Source organism: Rhineura floridana, chromosome 13 (assembly GCF_030035675.1).
Source record: "Rhineura floridana isolate rRhiFlo1 chromosome 13, rRhiFlo1.hap2, whole genome shotgun sequence".
NCBI classification, from domain to species: domain Eukaryota; kingdom Metazoa; phylum Chordata; class Lepidosauria; order Squamata; family Rhineuridae; genus Rhineura; species Rhineura floridana.
In genome coordinates, this window is record NC_084492.1 from 2,880,065 (window position 1) to 2,904,608 (window position 24,544).

Below are 24,544 nucleotides of genomic sequence, written 5' to 3' on the forward strand. Positions count from 1 at the left end.
TGTTTGGCATATTTTAGGGACTCAATCCTAGGATTGGTTCTTCCAGTGGAGAGGGAATTTTGTCTTGAAATTGAGATTATTCTCCTTGTTGTAGGCTGTTCCAGTCTGTTGCGCAGTGTTGTATGGGGCAAAAACAGGCACAGCAAGTCATGGAAGGAACCGGAGCTACTTAAGAGGAAGCAGCCGCTGTGGAAAGCGTGCCAGCCTGGAGGTCTCCATCCCATCAAGCTGACATAAGAATGTGTGTGGGGTCTGTCCAGACCTTGGAGGCTGCCTCTCCCTCCCCCATGTTGGGCTTACATCAGATATCCTATATGGGCATGTTCCAAAATTTAAAAACAAAGTTTTGACTCTTGGCCAAAATTCAGAAGATGCTGTGAATATAATTTCGAACTATTGTAAATACACAGAACAGAAATAATTGTCTGGACTTTGGGTTTGTGCGAATTGTGGTTCAAGAGAGGCTCATAATGGGTGCCTGACCGGCTTGTAATAAAGTGGTGATTGCTGATGCCAAGCATTTGTCTGGGGCAGATCTGCTTGCCTGGCATTCCCAGACTCCCAAAGAATATGGAAAAGCCAGTTTAAATATTATGTAACTTATTTTTCTTGCGGGTGGGAGAGCTATAAATCACAAAGTTGTCAAACAGGCAAAAATGGATAAATTGGGAGCACAGAATCCTACAGAATATAGGGGGGGGAGTTGTGATTAGGGTCCCATTTGTTGCTTTCCCTAGTATAAAATGCTGCCAGTAAGAGGCATGGGAGTTGAAACTGAGGACTCATTCCATCGATTGGCAAAGATACAGTTCAGGCCCTTTGGGAGAGGGTTAGTGGTTTTAGCAAAAGAAAGGCCTGTAGATTTTCTTTCTTGACACTTGTACATTTTGGGATGAGGAGGATGTGAATCTATTAACTGCTCCCCTGTGGCCACAAAGTTTTGCGTTTGTAAAAAGAACAAAAAAGGACCAATACAGCCCATTTTGTAAGGATTTTGAATGTTTTGTAAATGTATTGGTCCATGTGTTGTATTTTGTAGCCTTTCTAGTTCTCTTGGGCTTTAGTTCTCCCACTTCTTGTATGTATGCATTCTGTAGTTAAAACATTAAAGTCATGACAAGCAGCAAGTGTCTGTGTTCTCCTTCCTAAGTAGGGTGCTGTTAATGTTCTTCATTGCTTATCAGAAAGGCATTCTGATTATCTTTTCAGCTGTAAAAGGTTAAATCTAATCCATTTCTATACTATCAAGGTGCAGTACATAAAACATCTAGTTACAATGAAATTCTTCATCACGTTAATCTCATGATGATAAATTTAAGACAGCAATAAAAAGCAAGCAAGATTCCTCCTGCTGCTGTGATTCCCTGGACAGTAAGTGAGTCTTCAATTGCCACTGCAGTATAGTCAGGCTTGTGGAGGCGGCAAGTTCAGAAGCCTAGGAGGTTTCACTGAACGCACCACTTCATGTTCAGCCCCAGGGATGGTACCATAAAAGAGCCAGAGCAGGACGTATCATACGAGGAGGTGGCCCTTTAACGACAAAGACCAAAGTTAGCTTTCAAGAGCTAATAGCTCTGGACCTGCAGATGCCATGCCAGAGATTTGGGGGTTGGGGGAAGCGAATGCTGTGTAAATGAAACTTCAGTAGAGCATTTGATGCACTTACTCTCCTCAAAGTGCCTGTCTTACAAAACTTATACATTGCTGTTATATATTGATTACAACTAATCAAAATGGCTTCCTTATCATAGAAACAGACACTTTGAGGTGGCCATCTTGGTTTTGTCCCTCTGCTCATAGCTAGAAAATACACAAGTGTTTTATAGCAGGAAGACCCCTTCCTCGGAATACCGGAGGCAGGCAGTTGAAAACGAAGTCCTTGCTACCTCCTCCCAGAAGTGTTGGGTTGAAAAGGCCTTGCTCATACTCCCAGAAACACGCCCAGCCAAAAGCCACCTTGGAAAAGGCTGTACCTTGCATTTTAAAAGAAATGCAAACACATTGATTCCTAACACCTGAACTGTACAGATAGCAAAGGATAACTTTTATCCTTTCTCAATTCCCTTGCCTTACCAAGAAAAATACCTTTTTTGGTTTAACTGCTCCAAGCCTGCTTTTATACTGCGTGACTCCTCAGGATAGAGGTGGGATGGTAGGGAGGTTGGAAAGGCCCAGTAGTGCCCAGGGAAGAGAGGGGTCAAGTGAGCAAAGTCAAGGAAGCTATGAAGGCACTCAAACTGGCTAACACATTTTAGGTGAAAAAAGTGAATGTAGTAAAATAAAACATGCAGGCTAGCAATAAAAATAATAATCTGTTGGAGGACACTCTCCCCGACAGTTTCTTCCTGCCTGCCTAGTGGGCTGCTGAAAGGACAGTTACTATCAGAGGGCTTCTCTCTGCAGCATTCCATTGTTTCCATTTTTTTGACAAAGAGCTCTTTGTCAAGAAACATACATAAGGATGCCTCTGATGCCCCCAGACTCTAATGTCTTTTAAAAAAAATTTTTTTTAAAAGCTCAAGTCTCTAGTTCTCTTAGACATATAGTTAGGAAGCAAATTGCAGGTACTCTTTGCATCTGTTTTCACAGTGGAAGATATAGGGCAGATCCCTGAACCTGAACTAACGTTTGCAGGAAGGGATTCTGAGGAACTAAGACAAATAGTGGTAATGAGAGGAAGTTCTAGGCTTAATGGACAATATAAAAACTGACAAATCACCGGGCCCGGATGGCATCCACCCGAGAGTTCTCAAAGAACTCAAAGGTGAAATTGCTGATCTGCTAACTAAAATATGTAACTTGTCCCTCGGGTCCTCCTCCGTGCCTGAGGACTGGAAAGTGGCAAATGTAACGCCAATATTCAAAAAGGGATCCAGAGGGGATCCCGGAAATTACAGGCCAGTTAGCTTAACTTCTGTCCCTGGAAAACTGGTAGAAAGTATTATTAAAGCTAGATTAACTAAGCACCTAGAAGAACAAGCTTTGCTGAAGCAGAGCCAGCATGGCTTCTGCAAGGGAAAGTCCTGTCTCAATAACCTATTAGAATTCTTTGAGAGTGTCAACAAGCATATAGATAGAGGTGATCCAGTGGACATAGTGTACTTAGACTTTCAAAATGCGTTTGACAAGGTACCTCACCAAAGGCTTCTGAGGAAGCTTAGCAGTCATGGAATAAGAAGAGAGGTCCTCTTGTGGATAAGGAATTGGTTAAGAAGCAGAAAGCAGAGAGTAGGAATAAACGGACAGTTCTCCCAATGGAGGGCTGTAGAAAGTGGAGTCCCTCAAGGATCAGTATTGGGACCTGTACTTTTCAACTTGTTCATTAATGACCTAGAATTAGGAGTGAGCAGTGAAGTGGCCAAGTTTGCTGACGACACTGAATTGTTCAGGGTTGTTAAAACAAAAAGGGATTGCAAAGAGCTCCAAAAATACCTCTCCGAATGGAGTGAATGGGCGGGAAAATGGCAAATACAATTCAATATAAACAAGTGTAAAATTATGCATATTGGAGCAAAAAATCTGAATTTCACATATACACTCATGGGGTCTGACCTGGTGGTGACCAACCAGGAGAGAGACCTCGGGGTTGTAGTGGACAGCATGATGAAAATGTCGACCCAGTGTGCGGCAGCTGTGAAAAAGGCAAATTCCAATGCTAGGCATCATTAGGAAAGGTATTGAAAATAAAACAGCCGATATAATGCCGTTGTATATATCTATGGTGCGGCCGCATTTGGAATACTGTGTACAGTTCTGGTCGCCTCATCTCAAAAAGGATATCATAGAGTTGGAAAAGGTTCAGAAGAGGGCAACCAGAATAATCAAGGAGATGGAGCGACTCCCTTACGAGGAAAGGTTGCAGCATTTGGGGCTTTTTAGTTTAGAGAAAAAGCGGGTCAGAGGAGACATGACAGAAGTGTATAAAATTATGCATGGCACTGAGAAAGTGGACAGAGAAAAGTTCTTCTCCCTCTCTCATAATACTAGAACTCGTGGACATTCAAAGAAGCTGAATGTTGGAAGATTCAGGACAGACAAAAGTACTTCTTTACTCAGCGCATAGTTAAACTATGGAATTTGCTCCCACAAGATGAAGTAATGGCCATCAGCTTGGATGGCTTTAAAAGAAGATTAGACAAATTCATGGAGGACAGGGCTATCAATGGCTACTACCTGTACTGTGCCACCCTAGTCAGAGGCAGCATGCTTCTGAAAACCAGTTGCTGGAACCCTCAGGAGGGGAGAGTATTCTTGCACTCGTGTCCTGCTTGCGGGCTTCCCCCAGACACCTGGTTGGCCACTGTGAGAACAGGATGCTGGACTAGATGGGCCACTGACCTGATCCAGCAGGCTCTTCTTATGTTCTTATGTACTCTTCTAAGTAATTCCATGAAATGAACCACCCTGGCTGCTCCCATGTCAGTGTTTTTAGCCAATGATTGAAGTCAGAGCTGTGATTGGTATCAGGCAGTAGGAATAGAGCGTTTTTCCTTCCCTTTTAGTGCACTTTTCCTGCTTCTTTTTCTAGTTGTTGTTTGACTCGCCGAAGTGTGCCATTTTTACCTAGCAACTAGTGATGGATTTGTCTGAGATCAGGTACTCCCTAGAGCAGTGGTTCTTAACCCTTCCCACTGCCAGCACCCCTTGGATTTCCAAAATACACTCTCACACCCCCTGGAAAAATACAGTTCATTTTTTAATTTAATTTAATTTTAATGTGTGTTTTAGCCTAACTTAGCTAAGATTAAATTGTTAAAATCTCTTGAACAATGCCTCACACCCCCGGGTAAGAACCACGGCCCTAGAGGTACACTACTACGGTACAATAAATATGCCTACACTTAAGAATCCCCAGCCCCCAACTGGCAAACGCAAAATGTGAAAAATTTGCAAAGGCTTCTGATGTCCAGCCACTCATTAATTCATCGTATAGTTTGCTTAAAAGTAGTATTTATTTATTTTATTATACTCGTATACCGCCCCATAGCCGAAGCTCTTTGGGCGGTTTACAGTAGCTAAAAACATTAAAACAAATACAATTTAAAACAGATCTTATGAAAACAATTTAAAACACAATTAAAAAATTTAAACAGTATAAAACAAATGCTAAAATGCCTGGGAGAAGAGGAAAGTCTTGACCTGGCGCTGAAAAGATAACCGTGTTGGCGCCAGGCGCACCTCATCAGGGAGATCATTCCATAATTTGGGGGCCACCACTGAGAAGGCCCTCTCCCTTGTTGCCAGACTCCCAGCTTCCCTCAGAGGGGGCACCCGGAAGAGGGCCTTTGATCTTGAACGTTGTGTACGGGTGGGTTTGTATTGGGAGAGGTGTTCCATCAGGTATTGTGGTCCCAAGCCGTGTAAGGCACATCTACGCAAGTTTCTTTGTCTTTAATAGTGCTTACTCCCAGGTAAGTAGGAATAATTTGGTAGTCTAGCCTTTCGTCTGGAGTTGGCATTGGAGAAAAACTTTTTGTGCCTTTAACAGCTGTAGCACCTCAATCTTAACTTTCTATAGTAAGGGGGGGGGGGAAGAGCAACGATGTCTGTACTCGCTCTGCTTTTGTGTTATGCTGTGTCCCCATGGCAGCTCTTTTGTGACTGGCACACGCTCAAAAAATCCAAACTTTTGCCCATTGAGCTGAAAAGATTAGCAACCCCTGCTGTAGACATATTTTCTTGAGCTTTCGCAAAACAAGAGCTGGGCAGTCCTTTCCATGAGCAGCCAGTTCCTTTCATGAATTAGCAACTGCTGAAAGAATAGGAAACAGAGAGGTGGAATAAAGTACATAGCAGAATTACCAGCCAAGGATTTGTACTGGGATGCATGCTAGTTGAACTGGGAGTGGGGATGAGTGATGAGGCTAATTACACACGACACTAACTCAGAGGTTCCAAAATTGTCGTTTGCAGACCACCAGTGGTTTGCGAGTTTCATGCTGGTGGTGGTGTTTTTTTGACAAGCAGTTGCTTCAACATAATGTAAGCCTGGGTTTTGCACATGTCCAGGGCTTCCAACAGATGGGTAGAACGGGTACCTTTTGACACACATTCTAGCCCTGCAATTTCTGTGAAATGAGCTAGCCTGGCTGTTCCAAGTCCCCACCTTTCAGTGAGGGCAGAGCTGTAAGCCAGGAGTACAGGAACTGCTAGGAGCCTGTACAGGAAGCCAGCTCAGATCGCCCCTATTCAGGACAGCCAGGCGTGAAGGCAGAGGCAGGAGAGGGGATCTGTTTTCCATCCTCCCTCGTTTCTCTTACCTGCTGGGGGGGAGGTTGTAGAAGGAGCAGGGGGATGGACAGTCCTGAGTGGTATTTTATTTATTAAATTTATATCCCAGCGTTCCTCCCACAAGTAGCCCATTGATTAAGAACATAAGAAGAGCCTGCTGGATCAGGCCAGTGGCCCATCTAGTCCAGGATCCTGTTCTCACAGTGGCCAACCAGGTGCCTGGGGGAAGCCCGCAAGGTTGTGTGAGGGAGGATTATGGGGTATATCAGGAAGCCCCCTTCTCCCCCTCACCCCACTGCCTGGCAAGAAGAAGCTGGGTTATGCTCAGGAATGAGTCTCATTTTCTTCTCGTTTGCTATCTTGCCTTCCTACTCCATCACTGCCCAAACCTATGCATGTTTACTCAGAAGTAATCCCCACTGTACTCAAAATATAGATTGAAGCCGAAATCTTCAGGAGAGGGGTTCACCTGCTAAGTTTGTTTGTTACATACCCATTACTTTAGCTTTTAGGTTTCCTTCAAGGAGCTCAAGGATTTTTCCCTCCCCAATTTATCCTTACAACAGCCCTGTGAGGTAGGTTAGGGTGAGAGAGAGTGACTAGCCTAAGATCACCCAGTGAGCTTCACAGCCAAGTGAGGATCTGAATCTTTGTTTCCCAGGTCTTCGCTCACTTAATATCTACATTCTCGAAATGATGATGCAGAAGTGAACAAGCTGGCAGGGCGGGTGGAGATACCCTTTCCTCCTGAAGTTGAAAGCATATTCAGCCCCTTGTTAAAACAATTCTGTAGCATCTTGAAGGCAAACCAAATTAGGCTACAATGCTATATGCACTAAAGTTGCAGTCCTAGGCACACTACCATTGATCGTGGTGGGTCTGAATAAATATGCACTTCTTTCCTTAACAGCCTGGATGTAAGGAAGGGTAAAACCAATAAAGATTTTCAAGCTGTGAACAGTGATGCTTCCTTGCAAGTAAGCATAATGGAGCACAGGCATCTTTTTAAATAAAGGTGAACACGAGCAAGAAAAATCATTAAGTGGTCCACCAAGACCCATAGCTGTTGTCAAGTGGTCCATGGAGGAAAGAAAGTTGGGGAACCACTGCACTAAAATATTCAAGATGGTGCATGTGAGTGCAAAGAGCTCCAAAACAATGCCTCAAACAGGCATTGCAGCAAATGAGGTTACAGAGAAGTGTTAAGGTCTACATAGGGGCAAAAGTATAATTTCATCCTTAAAACAGGGTCCTGAACTGGCAGTGACAAACTCAGAATGAGGAGGGTGTAGGAGATAAAGAAGGTAAGAGAGCTCACTTAAAATGTTAACCCCAGAACCACAGTGAAAAAGGCAAATGTATGATACCGTCAGGAAACAAACAAGTGCCATCATATAACTAGACTGTAGCTGCTTCTGGAATTTAAAAGCATGCATTATATGAAATTAATTTAAATAATCAATACAGTAGAACTTGGGGTCACCTAATCCGAGTAACAGATTCAAAACAAAGCTTCAAACACAATACATTTATTGAACTGACAGGCACTACTGGTTTATTTGGCTAAAAGCAGAAAATAGACCAATTCATGAAAGTCTTAGCAGTGGCCCTGTGCCATGCTAAATGGAACTTATATCCCAGAGAAAGCATCTCCCTGAGTACCAGGAAGGCTGGCGACCTGCAGGCCCTACTTGTGGGCTTCATAGACAGATCCTTCTGGTAAACAGGCCTAGTTTGGGCTCCTGCACACTTGCTTTCTGCTGAGCTCTAGTTTAGGGTATTTGCATCCTCCAAGTTCAAAATTGCTACCTGTTGATCTAATTGATAAACAAACAGTGTTTTATATAAAAACAGTTACCTCTGTCTTTATAGAAACTTTCAGCTAAGGACTCCAGGCCAACAGTGCTTACTCCCCTCAGCTGCAACTAGCTTGCCAGGTCAAGCAACTGGTGCAAAATCTTCTTCTGTCCGTAGCGCACTTGCAGGGAAAACTGCTCACGGCAGCTGAGCTTTGCATAAGCCGGAGGGTCTCTGAGCTTCTCTTCCTCCTCTTTCAAGTCTGAGTTGTACAACTTCAGGGTTAGTACGGCAGCATCAAAGAGCAGCTTCTTCGAAGAGGCTTCAAGTCTTGGTATTGTAGCATTTGAGAGCATGAGGCACACACCACCACCCTCACTCCTTTCTGCCTCTTGGATTTCTTGCTCCTTGAACTTCTTGAACTCATCAGCAGACATAGTTAGCACCTACAGCCACAAAAAGCTGGGATTACTGACAGGCCTGTGCGACTTCCTCGGTCTGCTGGGAATGACCCCAATTTCCACAGGGGAAGACCCACTATTATTGTTTTAACACAGCAGCTGGAAACTGTTCTTGAGTAAAGTCCAAGGAGTCAACAGACCACTGAGACTGGGCTAAATATCCTCCACAAAAGGACTTTCCTCCCTAGCAGAAGAATCTTGCAAAACATGAAGATTAAATGGTACAAAGTGTACATAATTGTGAAAAAATGCACACACAAATATTCACATATTTATTACCTATCACTGTAAAGGTCTCCATGGCAGCTTAATTTCAAAACAATTAGAGGAGGCAGAAAAGGTCATTTTCCAAGGCACTCACTTCAGCATTGAATCAATGTATTTAACTGTTGGTTAATAATTTTGTTCAAAGTAAAACAAACTATAGATAAAAACTTGTATCCTCAAGCTGGCCTTTGACAAGCACTTGCAGGCAACCTGGCAGAGGCCTTTGAGGCCAAGGCCAGTGAGGTTGTTACCTCTTAAAAGCCAGAGAAAAAGAGGTCCAAGTGATAGAATCAAAATCCCTCTGACCATTTCTAGGAAATCGAGAAATAGCAGCATAGAACATTGCCACATCCCTCTTGGATGCACACCTTAACATGGTGAGGGGGTTTGAGAGTATTGAAGAAGCTGAGAGCAATGCCGTCTGACCAAGATGCGTCCAAACTCAGAGGAAGGCAATGGTAAACCACCTCTGAATACCTCTTACCACGAAAACCCTATGAACAGAGTATCCAAAATGCAACACGAGATAGTGCTGGAAGATGAGACCCCCAGGTCAGAAGGCACTCACCGAGCTACTGGGGAAGAACAAAGGACAAGTACGAGTAGCGCTGTGACTAATGACACAGCTGGATCAAAGCCGAAAGGAAGCCCAGAGGCTGATGCGCACAGATGCGAGAGGAAAGTCCGGAGTTGTACAACGCACACAACAGGAACATGGAACGTGAGAAGCATGAACCAGGGAAAGTTAGAAATTGTCAAGCAAGAAATGGAACGTATCAACATTGTAATACTTGGCGTGAGTGAATTAAAATAGACGGGAATGGGACATTTTCAATCAGGCAACTACAAAATATTTTATGCAGGAAATGAGAAATTAAGAAGAAATGGGGTTGCATTAATAGTGAGAAGTGATGTAGCAGAAGTGCGGCCCTGGGCCCCTGCTGGAAGGGCAGGATATAAATCAAATAATAAATAAATAAATAATAAAAAGCAATTAGGAGCTACAATGCAAGGTCTGAGAGAGTTATATCAATGAGATTAAACAGGAAACCTATTAACATAACTATCATCCAAATCTACACTCCAACGGCAAACACAGAAGAGGAAATGGAGAGATTTTACGCAGAAGTACAGGAAGAAATTGATCACATACCAAAACAAGATGTGCTGATAATCATGGGGGATTGGAATGCAAAAGTAGGGAACAGAGAAGAACTAGGAATTGTGGGGAAATGGGGCTTAGGAGATAGAAATGAAGCAGGAGAAAGACTTATTGAATTCTGTGAAGCCGATAATTTGTTTCTTGCCCACACATTTTTTGAGCAACCAAAAAGACCACTGTACACATCGACATCACCAAATGGTCAATATAGGAATCAAATTGATTATATAATTGGAAGCAGAAGATAGAGAAGTTCCATACTTTCTGCAAAAACAAGACCAGGAGCAGACTGCAATACAGATCATGAACTGGTAATATTGAAAATCAGAATAAAGTTAAAGAAGCAATCATAATGCCAAAATACAATTTAAATAACATCCCAGAAGAATATAAAGATCAAATAAGGAACAGATTTGAGGCTTTAAACTTAGTTGGCAGAGAACCAGAAGAACTATGGAGTGATGTCAGAGACATTATCAGGGAAGAATGCAAAAAGATAATACCTCTTGTTAAAAAGAAAGACCTCAATGGATGACTGAAGAAACTCTTAAAATGGTTAAAGAGAGAAGGAAAGCAAAAGCAAAAGGAGACAGAAACATGATCAGAACTCTAAATGCAACAATACAGAGCAACTAGTACATAGGGACAAAGAGAACTATTACAATAGTTATTGTATAGAAATAGAAGAGGACAACAAAAAGGGAAGAACAAGAGCCCTATTCCAAAACATTAGAGAAATGAAAGGGAAATTTCAGCCAAGAGTAGGGATGTTGAATAATCAACAGGGGAACACACTGACTGACCGAGATGAAATAAATAGAAGATGGAAGCTATACACTGAAGAACTCTATAAAAGAGATGCAAGGATGACAGATTAATTCATGGAGGAACCGTATGATGAAGGACCAGAAATTTTGGAGTGTGAGATGAAAGCTGCTCTTAAAATACTTGGAAGAAACAAATCACCAGGAACAGATGGCATACCAATAGTTACTGCAAGCTACTGAGACTGAATGTGTCCAAATTTTGACAAAAATATGTCAAGAAATATGGAAAACTAAACAGTGGCCCACAGATTTGAAGCGTTCAATATACATCCCAATTCCAAAGAAAGGAGATCCCAGGGAATGCAGTAATTATCGAACTACTGCCTTAACATCCCATGCATGTAAAGTAATGCTCACGATTCCTCAACAAAGGCTTTTACCATATATGGAGCGAGAAATGCCAGATGTCCATGGTGGATTTAGAAAGGGAAGAGACACCAGAGATCATATTTATTTATTTAATTTAATTTAATTTATATACCGCCCTAAGCCCGAAGGCTCTCTGGGCGGTGTACAAAAAGATAAAAAACAAGCAATATATAAATACAATAAATCAAGAAAACAAAACAAACAAACAATAAAAGAACCAAACAACATCCAAAAATACAAATAAAGATGAAAATACCATTAAAACACACTTTAAAATGCCTGGGAGTATAAAAAGGTTTTCACCTGGCGCCGAAAAGATAGTAGCGTCGGCGCCAGGCGCACCTCATCGGGAAAGCTGTTCCACAGTTCGGGGGCCACCACAGAAAAGGCCCTGGTTCTAGTCACCACCCTCCGAGCTTCTCGATGGGATGGCACTCGGAGGAGGGCCTTAGATGTTGAGCGCAGTGTCCGGGTAGGTTCATATTGGGAGAGGCGGTCCACCAGGTATTGCGGTCCCATGCCGTGTAGGGCTTTATAGGTCAAAACCAGCACTTTGAATCTAGCCCGGAAACAAACAGGAAGCCAGTGCAGACGGGCCAGAACAGGTGTTATATGAGCGGACCTTCTGGTCCGTGTCAGCAATCTGGCCGCTGCATTCTGGACTAGTTGTAGTTTCCGAACAGTCTTCGACGCTGAATCATGGAACAGACCACGGAATTTCAAAAGGAAATCACCCTGTGCTTTATAGATTATAGATTACAGCAAAAGCCTTTGATTGTGTAGATCATGAAAAACTATGGAATGCTTTAAAAGAAAAAAGAAATGGAGGTACTACAGCATCTGATTGTCCTGATGTGCAATGTATACTCTGCACAAGAGGCTTCTGTAAGGACAGAATATGGAGAAACCGATTGGTTTCCAATCAGAATGGGTGTGAGACAGGGGTGCATTTTATCACCCTATTTGTTTAATCTCTATGCAGAACATATTTATTTATTTATTTATTGTATTTGTATACCGTCCCATAGCCGAAGCTCTCTGGGCAGTTTACATATCATACGGGACTGGACCAAGATGAAGGAGGTGTGAAAACTGGAGGGAAAAATATCAATAATTTAAGATATGTAGACGATACCATACTACTAGCAGAAACCAGTAATGATTTATTTATTTGTTTATTGATTGATTTTATTATTTGATTTATATCCCGCCTTTCCTCCCAGCAGGAGCCCAGGGCGGCAAACAGAAGCGCTAAAAGCAGTTGAAAACATCATAAAAACAGACCTTACAATACATTAAAACAAAACATTAAAACGTTTTTAAAAAAAGCTTTAAAAACATCTTTTAAAAAGGGTTAAAACATTTTAAAAAAGCATTTGAAACAAATGCTGATGAGAGTTAAAAAGGAAAGCACAAAAGCAAGACTACAGCTGAACATCAAGAAGGCTAAAGTAATGACAACAGAAGATTTATGTAACTTTAAAGTTGACAACAAGGATATTGAACTTGTCAAGGATTATCAGTATTTGGCACAGTCATTAACCAAAATGGAGACAATAGTCAAGAAATCAGAAGGTGGCTAGGACTGGGGAGGGCAGCTATGAGAGAACTAGAAAAATCCTCAAATGCAAAGATGTATCACTGAACACTAAAGTCAGGATCATTTAGACCACTGTATTCCCGATCTCTACGTATGGATGTGAAAGTTGGACAGTGAAAAAAGCGGATAAGAGAAAAATCAACTCATTTGAAATGTGGTGTTGGAGGAGAGCTTTGCACATATCATGGACTGCAAAAAGTACAAATAATTGGGTGTTAGAACAAATTAAACCAGAACTGTCACTAGAAGCTAAAATGATGAGACTGAGGTTATCATACTTTGGACACATCATGAGAAGACATGATTCATTAGAAAAGACAATAATGCTGGGAAAAACAGAAGGGGGTCGAACAAGAGGAAGGCCAAACAAGAGATGGGTTGATTCCATAAAGGAAGCCACAGACCTGAACTTACAAGATCTGAACAGGGTGGTTCACGACAGATGCTCTTGGAGGTCGCTGATTCATAGGGTCGCCATAAGTCGTAATTGACTTGAAGGCACATAACAACAATGAAAAGAATTGGACCACTCATTCTGCTACAGAATATGCAACTGGCTAAAAGGGTGGAGAGTAGGGTAGTTGCATAAAAAAAAACACGAATACCCTGGAAGCCAGAAAGCAACAACTAAAGCGGCTGATGTGTTTGAAAGACTATAGTGGAAGCCAGGTACTAGAACTCTGCCTGAGGGGAGGAATAAAGGCTGCTTTCTTCATTGTATAAATCGTGTCTGCAAAAAGGGACAACAGTAGCAGCAGCAAGCCAAGAGAGCCTCCCCAGCACATCCTCATCAGCTGCTATGCGGGCCCTTAGAATGAGTCCCAGAAGCCTGGACGTGGGGGACTTGTACAGAAACATCAAAGCATATCTGCCACTCAGAAAGGGGCATCCCTAAGGGGCAGTTTCTCCTCTTAAGGTAGACCCTGAAAAGTCTTCAAAACGTCCAATGCACTGGGGGAAGGTCAGTTTTGTGCTATTTCTGCCAAAAAACGAAAACAAACTAGGACTGCCCTCTTCCCTTTCAGTCTCAGGCCCAGTAGCTTTAGAGCAATGTCCCTTTTCTCTTATTAAGTTAGCTAAGTCTGAGGCTGCAATGTCTAGCAAGCCCCCAAACACTCTCTGGAGCCTCATGCTCCCCTTCCAGCCACTGGAATAAGCCTTCACAAGCGGCAACCTCACTGACTGATGACAGGAGTTGTCCATGCTGGATGTCTCTCTCCAGCAAAGCTAAAAGACTCTTCAGATTAAATCCAACATACCACCGCCTTAAAGGGAATTAAACCCAGGCAACTGTTTAAGTAAACATTACAAGCAAGAGAGAAAAATGGCAGCCTCAGAGTCTAACACCCAGAATACTCACCTGCAATGCCATGGACAGCTCTTCTTCAGTCAAAATTCTCTCCCAGCCAAACACAAATGCTCCTTCTTTGCCCACCATCTCCATCTGGCAAAGGAAGTCCCACTGCTCCAAGACCAGCAGATGCTGCACTTCTGTCTTTGTAGCTGGTTGAAGTAGATGGAGACAAAAGCAGTAATGCTGTTTCAACAGGCCCACCAGCGTTTAAACAGAAGGGGGGAGAGTCAAAAGCAAAAGTGCCTAATTTCTTCCCCTTTTGCTGTGAGCCAATGTGGTGTCACAACCAAGAGTGCTTGACAAGGGCCAGAGGGACGCAGCCACATCATTCACTGGGGGACTTTGGATCAATCACCCACACACACTCTCAGCCTAACTTGCCTGACAGAGTTGCTGTGGGGATAATGTGGGGGAGCCACAACCAAGAATGCCACCCAGAGCTCTTTGGGGAAAATTTTGCGCCTCTGGATATTTTGTTTGAAACAAGCAATTCACGCAAGATTGGAAGGCAAAGTAACCAAGCTCCTCTACTCTGATCTGTGCTCTTGCCCTGGGTTCCAGCAGTTGCTGTAGAAGTCACACACCAACAGCCTCCCCCTATAAAAACATAGCTGGAAAAGGCAATACAAGGTGACAGACTAATTTTCAGAGTTCCTTTTTAAAAAAAAATGTATTCTGGTCAGGCACTTGCCTTGCAGCGCTGCTTTGCAAAGAGTCAACATCTGGATGTCAGCAGCATCATTTGTGTTGCCAGGATATGGTTCAGCAAAACCATACATGTGGAGGAGCTGCCAGTTTGCCATCTCCCCGTACGTGTTGAAGATCTCTTGGCCTTTGCAGATGGACTGAGTTGCAACCATTTTCAAGACCTCCTACAAACAAAAGATGGAAGTAAAACCAAACACACTCCTTGCAGTTCTCTCAAGGAACATCTCCCACACACCACACCACAATCTCCTGCAGTCTTCTCGTCTCTGACAGACGAAAGCACCGTGCTGAACTTGAGCAATGTTTACAGCAGGTGAGGATGGAGTAGGTGCAGTTAGGAGGAGGAGACAAGAGCAGCATGCAGAAGCCTCCCCTGTTTTTTGGATGTTCCCAAGTATCACTTGAACGTTCCCAAACTTTCCCCTGAAATACGCTGGCCTTGCTGTGAATGCTCTTTGGAGAGAGGAAGAGATGCTGGAGGGGGGGATCCCTCCCAATGGAATCTGGAGGCAGCACTGGCACCAGCCTTCCCTTCTCCTCTGCTGGGAAGCTTCAATGAAAAAGAAAAATACTAACCCCAAGGTAGCCAAAAAAAGCAAACAAAAGCTGGGGTGCAGCTGAATATTGCTGGTGCATTTTAGGATGGTTTTACTCTTGTTTTTAATGCTTGTTTCTGTAAGTCATTTTGAGTTCACCTTTCCGGGGGGAAAAGCAACTACTAAATATAATAAAAAGTTAACTAGGAACAATTTTGTTGTGTCAAGTAAGGAGCAAGCCTCCCCTAGACTCCAAAAGAGCAGGCTGAACTCTAGATTAAAATGAGCACAGATGCCTTTCCTTGAAAGCAGACCCAAATGAGGTAGGCAAGGCAGAATTATACTATCTCTAAAAAGAACAGGCACTCGCTGTAAATCTAATGTTTGATTCTCCTGCAGCAGAAGGGTGAAATCCTCGAGTGGGATGTCAGAAAGCAGGGGGCTCCCATCCCAGGAGGGGCCACCTCCCATGGAGGAAGGACATTACCTGTTAAAGCACAGGGAGGGGGAAACCTTTTTATCCCAGCAGGCCAGATTGTTATCTCTCAACCCCTGCTGGGCCAAGTTTGACAGGTGGGTGGGGCCATCCACCTGTCAATCACCTGACATCACAATGACATTAAGTGACATTTCCCCCAGCAGGGCCTTCAGAAGACCCTCTCAAAGTGCTATTTTGTGTAGCACTTGTAATGGGGCTTTGCAGGCACTGCTAACCAGCTGATCAGAAGTGCCAGCAAACAGCCTTTTGGTTGAGCCAGGTTGTGACCTGCCCCACACCTGGCGTCCTATATGCTCACCAAAGGACCAACAGTACCTTCAGGGACCATTTGGTGTTGAGTGTAATAGATGAGAACAGTGCATGCCACATATAGCTACTGGCAAATTGATGAGAAAATAATCCAAGAACCAAAAATCAGAGGTGCACCTGGTATCAAAAATACATATAGATCACCTTTTTGCCCAACAACAGGCCTATAAAAATGTATACATAAAGAAGTTTTTTTGCAGGTTTTATTTCAGGGACTGTGATGAGGGAAACAGCTACTTACTCAGTTCCCCTCATTCAGCATACTACATAAAGGACTGTTCTCAAGTCCAGGAAAAGCACTCGTGAGGCATGCTGGTGCAGCTCCCAATGGTGCCTCTGGCTGCCCCAGATTTCCTAATGGTACTTGACACCCCAGAAACAAGGTATTTTATTTAGTTCCCTGCATTTCAGCAAAGATTAGCTTCCAAAAGAAGCTTAAAATTTAAAACCCCAAAAAGGCACACAATATGTTAAGTTATGCTCCAGGTGCTTCCCTCCAGAGAGCAGAAGTTTGCACCAAAGGGGCCAGGGCTTCTGTCTTGCACCCTGCTCCTGCATGGCTCCCCTGTCATCCTTAATTTCTGCAAGGACGCATTTCAGCAATTCACCAAACTGGAGAAGCAGCTGAGCTGCACCCAGCTGGAGCACTGCGACAACCAACCAGGATCTATACATCCCCGTGACACAGGAGGAGGGCATGGGAAAGTGGTCACCCATAGAACACACATGGATTCCAGCCTTTTTTGCCAAAAAGACAATCACACCAAATAACTCCTACTGCAAAATGGAATGTGCCATCTTTATTTCCTTATGGCAGGAATTCTCAGTATGCATGACCTGGGCAAGAAATAAGCAACCTGAGTCTCCCTGTACTTGCAGCAAAGTCTGTACCTTTCTTAAGGCAAAATGGAAATGGCCAAGCTGGCAGAAGCCTTCTTTCCCTACACAAAAAGCCCAGCAGGGCAGCCAGCAAGGGCTGGCACATCCCATTTTCCCTAGAAAAGTGGAAACTGCTACAATGAGTTGTTGTTCCAATGGCCACCCCAGGTCAGCATGGGAGGAAGAGGAATATGCCTGCCCTGTGTCCTCTGGACAAGACATCACATGCAGGAATTGTGCCTCACCCATCTCTAGAGAAATCCACCTGGCCCTTGGAAAATTCACCTCAGTGAGGGGAATCTGAAAGTCTGGCAGAAGTGGGCACACGTAAGAGGACTCAAATGCATTTAAATACTGCCTGCTCTGCTCACCGGGGAATATTCCAAGTTGGCATTGTGGTCAGCCACATGATTCAAGAGATCTGCTAGGGGCACCATCACAGGAGGATTGGGCTCCTCCTCATCTTCCTCTTCCTCATCCAAAGGCTCCTGGAAACTAGTTGGGAATAAAGTGAGGAGATTCTAGAATGAGGCAAAGTCATGCAGAGGTTGCTGAGAGGGAAAAGGATCCTTGAAAATTTAAAATTTGCTACTAGTCTAAAAACTGCAACACACAATTTGTGACCTGCCACTGAACACAGAGACTCTAAGCTTTGATTTTTAAGAGCCTCATCACTGCCAAACAACTTAGAAGCTGTAGGACGTTTCAGCTAAAGGCTCAGAAATGAGAAAGGGTCATGGACTGAAGCATCTTTATTTAGTAAAACTTAAGTCCGCCCCTCTGCTTCTAACAGAGTGAGAAAGCAGGAAGAACTCTCTCCGTGTGCATATGTACACACACACACATACACACACACTTAAAGATGTATCTCCAGGGCTGGGGATGAGTGTGCCTGGAGAGAATCCACAGAGAGGCCTCGAGAGCTACATTTGGCCCTGCAATAGAGTTTCCTCAAGAAAAGTTGCAACTGTCCAAGGCCAGAGAATTAGATGTCGAAAGAGTGACACAGCAGTGACAATTTTCTTCTTCTTCTTCAGTGACAGGTAACTTTTATATTCTGTCTCCTCAGTTCAGCAAAAACTAAACCTCATTAGGGATAGGGACTCACCTTCTCTATATACTGACAGTTTCTCCTCATTAAAGCCCACCCACAATGTACCAGCAGATGCATCCTAACTGTACACATCCTGCTTACCAGTCTGGACAACTGACCACTCAACACTCCCTCCTTTCTTCTCTCTCACCTATAGGCCATGACAAATGCCACCAGCTTCTTGTACAGCTCCAGAGTATGCACTTTGGGGTTGAAGATATCTGGATGGGCCTTCAGGAAAGGCAGGATGATAGAGGAATACTCCGTCTCGATACTGGCCAAGTCTTTGTCCACAGCTTCTGGTATCCCTGTTCCTTGCAGAAGCCTGAGCCGTTCTTCGTAACTCCTGTACAAAACGGCAAGCAGAAAGTGCTGTTTCTTCTTCCAAGTAAGTAGCCATCTCTTGGCTCCTTTGCAACAGGCAGAAGTGCTTGGAAAGCACAAGCTGGTTGCAGAAATGACACCAACACAAAAAGTGGGTGGGGCACCCTTTTTCTCTCCCCCTCTTCTCCCTTCATTCACTCTCTCCCTCTTGCACACAGCCTCTATTCCCTTCGTCAATACACACACCCGTTCTCTCTCTCCCCAGGACTGCAGAGTTGTCAGGGCTGTGCCAACAGAGACAGAGGCCCCGGGTTCCTCACCTGGGCTCAGTGTTGACAGAACAGAACTGAGCACCCTACACAGCTGATTTGTCAAAAGAACCTTAATTGTGCTACTCTCCTTCTTCCAACATCCTGCTTCCTCTCCTCATAAAACGGGAGCACTTATTAATGGCTGCTTAATCTCTGCATTTTTTTCTACATGCCTGCCACACTGGCAAGTAGTTTTTCCTGAGGAACTGTGGGCAAAGTGGGTGGGAAGAGAGAAGAGAGACACAAACCTGCCCAAGGCTCAAACAGGTCACTATTATCCACAAATCAGCTAGCCTCTCAAAAGAAAGGAGAAAAGAAGAAAACCACTCAAGCACCACAAAGCTGGCTACACCAGGGCCAAAAGACTTGCTACAGAAGTGAGAAACCACAAAACCTGTAGGCATTTTCTGGCACAAATGAGGAAAATGAAAGGTATCTGGAGACATGAACATATGCTTCAGCACAAGCACCTGATAATTCCCAGCCCACCCCCATTTTCTGAAACACTGCAAAAGATGATTCATGAGGGTTCTTGAGATGCCAGATTCTGCACTGGATGCTCAATTTGTTTGGTGAAGATGTGCTGCAACTGATTTACCTTGGGAAACTCGGTGTTGGCAGAACACAGCCAAACAGCATCTCCTCTTACCAGAACATGGGGTGATCCAGACCACTGAAGTTGGGCCACAGAGACAAATAAGGGCCCCAGCGGGAACTGCTGACTGTGGATTCATGTAGCAGGGAAAGCAGGAGGGGAACCCAGCCAGACTGACTCACCAGGGAGGCTTGTTCTATTAAAGGTAAAGAAAAGAATGAGAATACCAGAACTATTTTCCGTCACTTTTCTTTTTAAAAGAACAAGTCAAAGCAGCCAAGAAACCCATGTCCATAGTTGAGATTAGCTGAGAAAATGCACTATTTCCAAACTCATTCTGATATCAAGGTTTGGGGCATTCTGAAGAATATGGAAGCTCTTTGAGAAGCTCTCAGTGTCCCCCTTTCCATCTGCAAGTAGCCACTTAAACATTTTTCTCTGCATCTAAAATGGACAGAAGCACCACTCGAGTACAACAATGTCAGCTGTGGCTGATGGGAGTTATAGTCCAAAAGAGCTGGAGGGCACCCAGCTGGGGTGGGTGCCCTATGAACACAAAGCTTTCAGAGACAGTAAGGAACACTTCCTGTACCTTTCTCCAGGAGGGAAGCAAGGGAGCTTGTATGCTGTGAAAGGAGTGCTGTTCTTGGGACGGTGAAAAGGACTTCCCCAGCCTCAACATCCTCTCTGGCTATCAGGCCGTAATCAGCTACTGTGCCTTCTCTGCTCACACTGACCTACAAGACAGGAAAAAGAGGCTCACGCTGTAAACCAGATTCCTCCCCAACTCTAAAAACCGTTTAACTACAACCCATTACGTATGGGTCCCCAGTTAATATCATGTAATAGCTGACCCTTAACAGAGTAACCACCATTTTGTATTTACAAGCTAACAGCTAAAGATATAGCAATTTTCCAACTTTCTTGACATCTATAGAGTGGAGTCCAGGGTTTGTCTGCCCTTTGCCCGCCTTCTGTGCTTATGAAGCTCTCTCATTGCAGCAGTTTGAAAGAACTTACATCACTTGCCAGCTAGCACCTGTATATTTTAGCTAATTCCCAATTCATTCAAATGGGATATGAGTCTATTTGTCAGGCTACTCTATAAAAATATCCATACTGTGGAAACCATAACATCACACTCTCAACAAACATGGATAAAATCTGCCTTGCATCAGCAAAATCACTAACATTTTTCCTCAGCTTTCTTTTTAATAAATGTTAGTTTCTAGAATTTAGTACCGACAATAAGCCACTTACGAACATGCCAACTGACTAAAGTGGCCTTGAAAACCCACATTTTCACAAGGTTATTTACGACCAATACTCTTGTGCTGCTATGTGGTTCACGTGGCTTGACAGCTTTTGTTTTTTAAAAAGGTGTTTTATTGTTAGGTTGCTAGACTGTCTATTTACTAATGCTCGATTCACTGAAGTTTGCCAGTATTGCAGGTGGCTTTGTGTGCTGTTCCATTACATTACTGTTAGAAATTGTTATTTTTATCTGTTTTGAACATTTTTTTTAATCACTTGTTGCTGCTCCTGGGCTCCTTTTTGGAAGGGTGTGATATGAAGGTAATAAAAAATAAATAAATCTGTTGTGCGAGTTGCTTCAAGTGAGTTTTACTCATAAAGGTGGTTTCTAAATATTTTCAGTAAATCCATAGTGGTCTTTTATTATAATTATAGTTATCAAATTAAATTAAAATATTAAATATTATTATTTAATTATTATTATTATAGAGAGGTAGTAGGCTCTCCGACACTGGAGGCCTTCAAGAGGCAGCTGGACAGCCATCTGTCGGGAATGCTTTGATTTGGATTCCTGCACTGCGCAGGGGGTTGGACTCGATGGCCTTGTAGGCCCCTCCCACCTCTACTATGCTATGATTTGTTACGAGTTGTCGGTCGCTTGTAACCTGAAGGTCTCCAAGCTACAACACTGTTAAAATGACTACACTTTACCCTAAAAACAAAACAGCAACAACCAGAAACAGCAACAACCAGGAACAGCCTCCCCACCCCAGAGGCAGGAAGGGAGCTTTTGGCATCAGGCTGGTGCCCACCTGCGCCCGCTCTCTTTGCCTCTCTAACGCCTGAAGAGAAGAAGGGGAGTCTCGCCCTGGGGCTTTCGCACAGAAGTCAAGGGAGGCGGCCCTGGGTGGCAGGGAGGGCCCTCACAGGAGGCTCCCGGGAGGTTCGCGTCCTGCACTCGCTCCAAGGCCGAGAGGAGAAGACGGGCGCCTGCGGCCCCCGCGAGCCCTTCGGGGCGCGTCGCTTGAGGGGACCGCTCGCTCCGCTTCTGGCAGGAAGGGCGGGAAGGAGGCTCCTCTCTCCGCCGGGCGACCAGCCCCTGGAGCGGGGCGGGCAGGATCTCAGCCAGCCGCTTTGGGAGCCCGAGTCCCGCCAGCCTCCCCCGTCCGGCGCCTACCTTGGCACTCAGCTCCAGGCCCGCCTCGGCGCACCAGCCCAGGAAGGCCGAGAGGGGCGCCGAAGCACCGACGCCGCCCGACGCCGCCTGCGGAGCACGGGGAGAGGGGCTTCGGCTTCGCCCGTCGAGTGGGTTGCGGAGCTCCACCTTGGCCCGCTTGGGCGCGCTCGCCATGCTTGACGCACTCGCAGCTACGGCGTCCTGGAGGGAGCGGCGTGGTCGGCGCACACACGTCCTCAGGAACTCCGCCAGAAGAGGAGCCACACGCCGCGGCGGCCATTGCCCCGCGCGCATGCGCCCCACCGCGCCCCCTGCCGCCGCCGGGCAGGACTGCTGCGAAATGTCTCCTAGGGGTCGTGGCCGGGAGTTCCTCAGGCTTTGTCCGTTTTCAAAAAGAGACGCACATACACCATTTCAGCAACATCGGCACTGGTCCACTTAGGTCTGCCTTATGTCCTACTTCCCCGGCTGCCCTCCGGGGGCTCCGGCGGGGCTGCCCACTCTTGCCCTGCCCGGAGGGTCTACCCCGGGGCCTCCTGCGCCCGAAGCACCTGCTCTGCCGCGCACATTTTTGCATAGAAAAATGAAAACAATCGGGACACACTGAAAGTGGACCAAACAAGTGCGGGGAGGGCGATTCTCTTCTTCTTCCCAAGGGGCAAAATGCGGAGCGGGACCCCGATCCTGCAAGGTAAAAAGGGCGCCCAGCTATTTATCGTGGCTAATTTCTTTACGGCATTTGCGCCCCCGCCCTTTCGCCCTAAAAGCTCTCCCAGAAGTTTTCCTCCCACAAGCAAAAAGGCGAAGGAGGGAGAAGGGAAATGCAAGCGCAAGAGCTTCGTGCTACAGCCCATAACTTACCTGCGGGTGGGGAGGAGGAAAGCTGCTCTGCGCTGCAGGTGGGGCGGGGAGAGAGTGCCTAGAGCCAGACAGGTGCGGGCGCACCGGACCTCTGGGGTCTCCAGGCCTCTGTCTGTTCTGTCCCTAGACCATCTTCCCCCCTCCCCATGGTAGGTTGCTCACCCATCCTGCGCCACAGCAACTCCAGCTGGGTGCCTGGAACAGGGCCCTGAACGTCGATATCGCCTCTTGCTTGCTTGCCTAGACAGAGAATGCTGTGCCTGCAGAAAGCTCTGGCACCCGCTGCTGCTTTTTGCCTTGCACTGCCCGCCTTTGACATGTGGCCCCTGGAACCGTCCCCACAGGGCTTGTGGCCCATGGCCTGAAATGGGTCCCCCACCCCTGACAAAGGGAGCAGAGTAAGTCAGTGGCAGCAATTGCACTGTGTCAGGAGGCGGCCCTCCTCACAAGAGGGGAGGGGAGTTGCTGAGGCATGGTTACACTTGGAGTCCAAAGCAAAGCAAAACAAGAGTCTTGTGGCCCACCACAGGGGGGCAGTCCGGCAGTGACCTATTTATCTAATCTGAAGACCATTTTAAAGACTAGTTTTACAGTATGGTATCATTGGCCAAACAAAAACATTAACAATGAAGAGAACTTATGAAAGTGGATGTCAGAAGAGAGAGAAAAGCAGCAGCTTGAACACTACATGTGAGAAGGATCTTGGGATTGCTGTTGATCACAAGCTGAATACGAGCCAACCGTGTAATGTGGCTACAAAAAAGGCCAGTGCTATTTTAGGCGGCATTATCAGAAGTATAGTTTCGAAATAGTGTGAAGTACTACTTGCTCTCTATTCAGCACTGGTTAGGCCTCATCTTGAGTACTGCATCTAGTTCTGGACACCACACTTTGAGAAGGATGCAGACAAACTGGAAGACGTTCAGAGGAGGGCAAACAAGGATGATCAGGGGACTAGAAACAAAACCTTATGAGGAGAGACTGAAAGAACTGGGCATGTTTAGCCTGGAGAAGAGAAGACTAAGGGGAGACACGATAGCACTCTTCAAGTACTTGTAAGTTTGTCACACACAGGGGCCCAGGATCTCTTCTCTATCATCCAGAGGTGCAGGAGATAGAACAATGCACTCAAGTTGCAGGAAGACAGATTTTGACTGAATATCGGGAAAACCTAACTGTTAAAGCTGTACGACAATGGAACCAATTACCTGAGGAGAAGGTGGGCTCTCCAGCACTGGAGGCATTCAAGAGGCAGCTGGATAGTCACTTGTCGGGAATGCCTTAAGCTGGTTTCCTGCATTGAGCAGGGGGTTGGCCTTGATGGCCTTCCAACCCTTCTATGATTCATAGGGCAGTTAAAAAAATCAAAACTTGACAGTTACTTCTTTACATCTATAGAGAAGGGACCTCATACTCAAGGTTACTTTGCTGCTTCCATTTACTAAGTGCTAATCTGTGTAATGTTCTTGTGTTCCTTTACATTAGAAGTCTTCAATTTCATATATACTAAGTAAGAAATCATAAGATATTTTCATTTAAAGGTATACAGTCATGCATATAGGATTACTGCAAATCTGCATATGTTTTGTTTAGAATACAAGTATACAAGTAAAGTTTTCGTTAGAAGCTACACTGTACTTCCATTGACGAATTCCAATCTCTGTAACTGCTCTTGTGTAAAGTCATCCGTTTCATATATGCTAATTAAGAAATCTTAAGTTATTTGATAATGCAAATGATGCTTTATAATGGTTTACCTTTTTAAAGAGTTACCCTTTCTGTTATAATGAAATGCACTTCTTTTCCTTTTTATGGCATGGGGCCTCTGAATCTTGACATGGTTTTGGGGCCTCAGCATGTCTTAATCTGGCTCTGCCAAGCATTCCAGTTCTCCCATCTTGGCTTGGAGGCTTTTAGCATCAGCTGATAA

At 44.8% G+C, this 24,544-nt stretch overlaps 2 protein-coding genes across 16 annotated transcripts in view; one reads left to right on the forward strand and one right to left on the reverse strand.

The window, feature by feature from the left end:
• Positions 1-1,123, forward strand: part of CNOT1 (CCR4-NOT transcription complex subunit 1) — a 114,410-nt gene extending 113,287 nt beyond the window's left edge. For all 12 annotated transcript variants that reach the window (XM_061594120.1, XM_061594114.1, XM_061594119.1 and 9 more), the window contains one exon: positions 95-1,123. In XM_061594120.1, coding sequence (XP_061450104.1) covers positions 95-173 — 79 coding nt within the window. In that variant the 3' untranslated portion in view covers positions 174-1,123. The remainder of the gene's footprint in view (positions 1-94) is intronic.
• Positions 445-23,064, reverse strand: SETD6 (SET domain containing 6, protein lysine methyltransferase). Of its 4 annotated transcripts, none has more exons than XR_009758834.1 (10): positions 22,615-23,060; positions 21,754-22,437; positions 19,915-20,059; positions 19,377-19,518; positions 18,244-18,438; positions 17,371-17,494; positions 14,760-14,940; positions 14,075-14,217; positions 8,090-8,474; positions 4,976-5,749 (listed from the first exon to the last, which is right to left on the reverse strand). XR_009758834.1 is itself a non-coding variant. In XM_061594127.1 (9 exons), exons 2-9 carry the CDS (start codon positions 22,045-22,047, stop codon positions 1,513-1,515), a joined length of 1,242 nt encoding a protein of 413 aa, XP_061450111.1. In that variant the 5' UTR covers positions 22,048-22,437; positions 22,615-23,064; the 3' UTR covers positions 445-1,512. The 4 variants fall into 4 exon arrangements, 2 of the variants coding, with proteins under 2 accessions (XP_061450111.1, XP_061450110.1); XR_009758833.1 differs by having other exon boundaries at positions 4,976-5,752; XM_061594127.1 differs by lacking the exons at positions 4,976-5,749; positions 8,090-8,474 and adding an exon at positions 445-1,530 and having other exon boundaries at positions 22,615-23,064.
• Between the last annotated feature and the right edge of the window lie 1,480 nt (positions 23,065-24,544).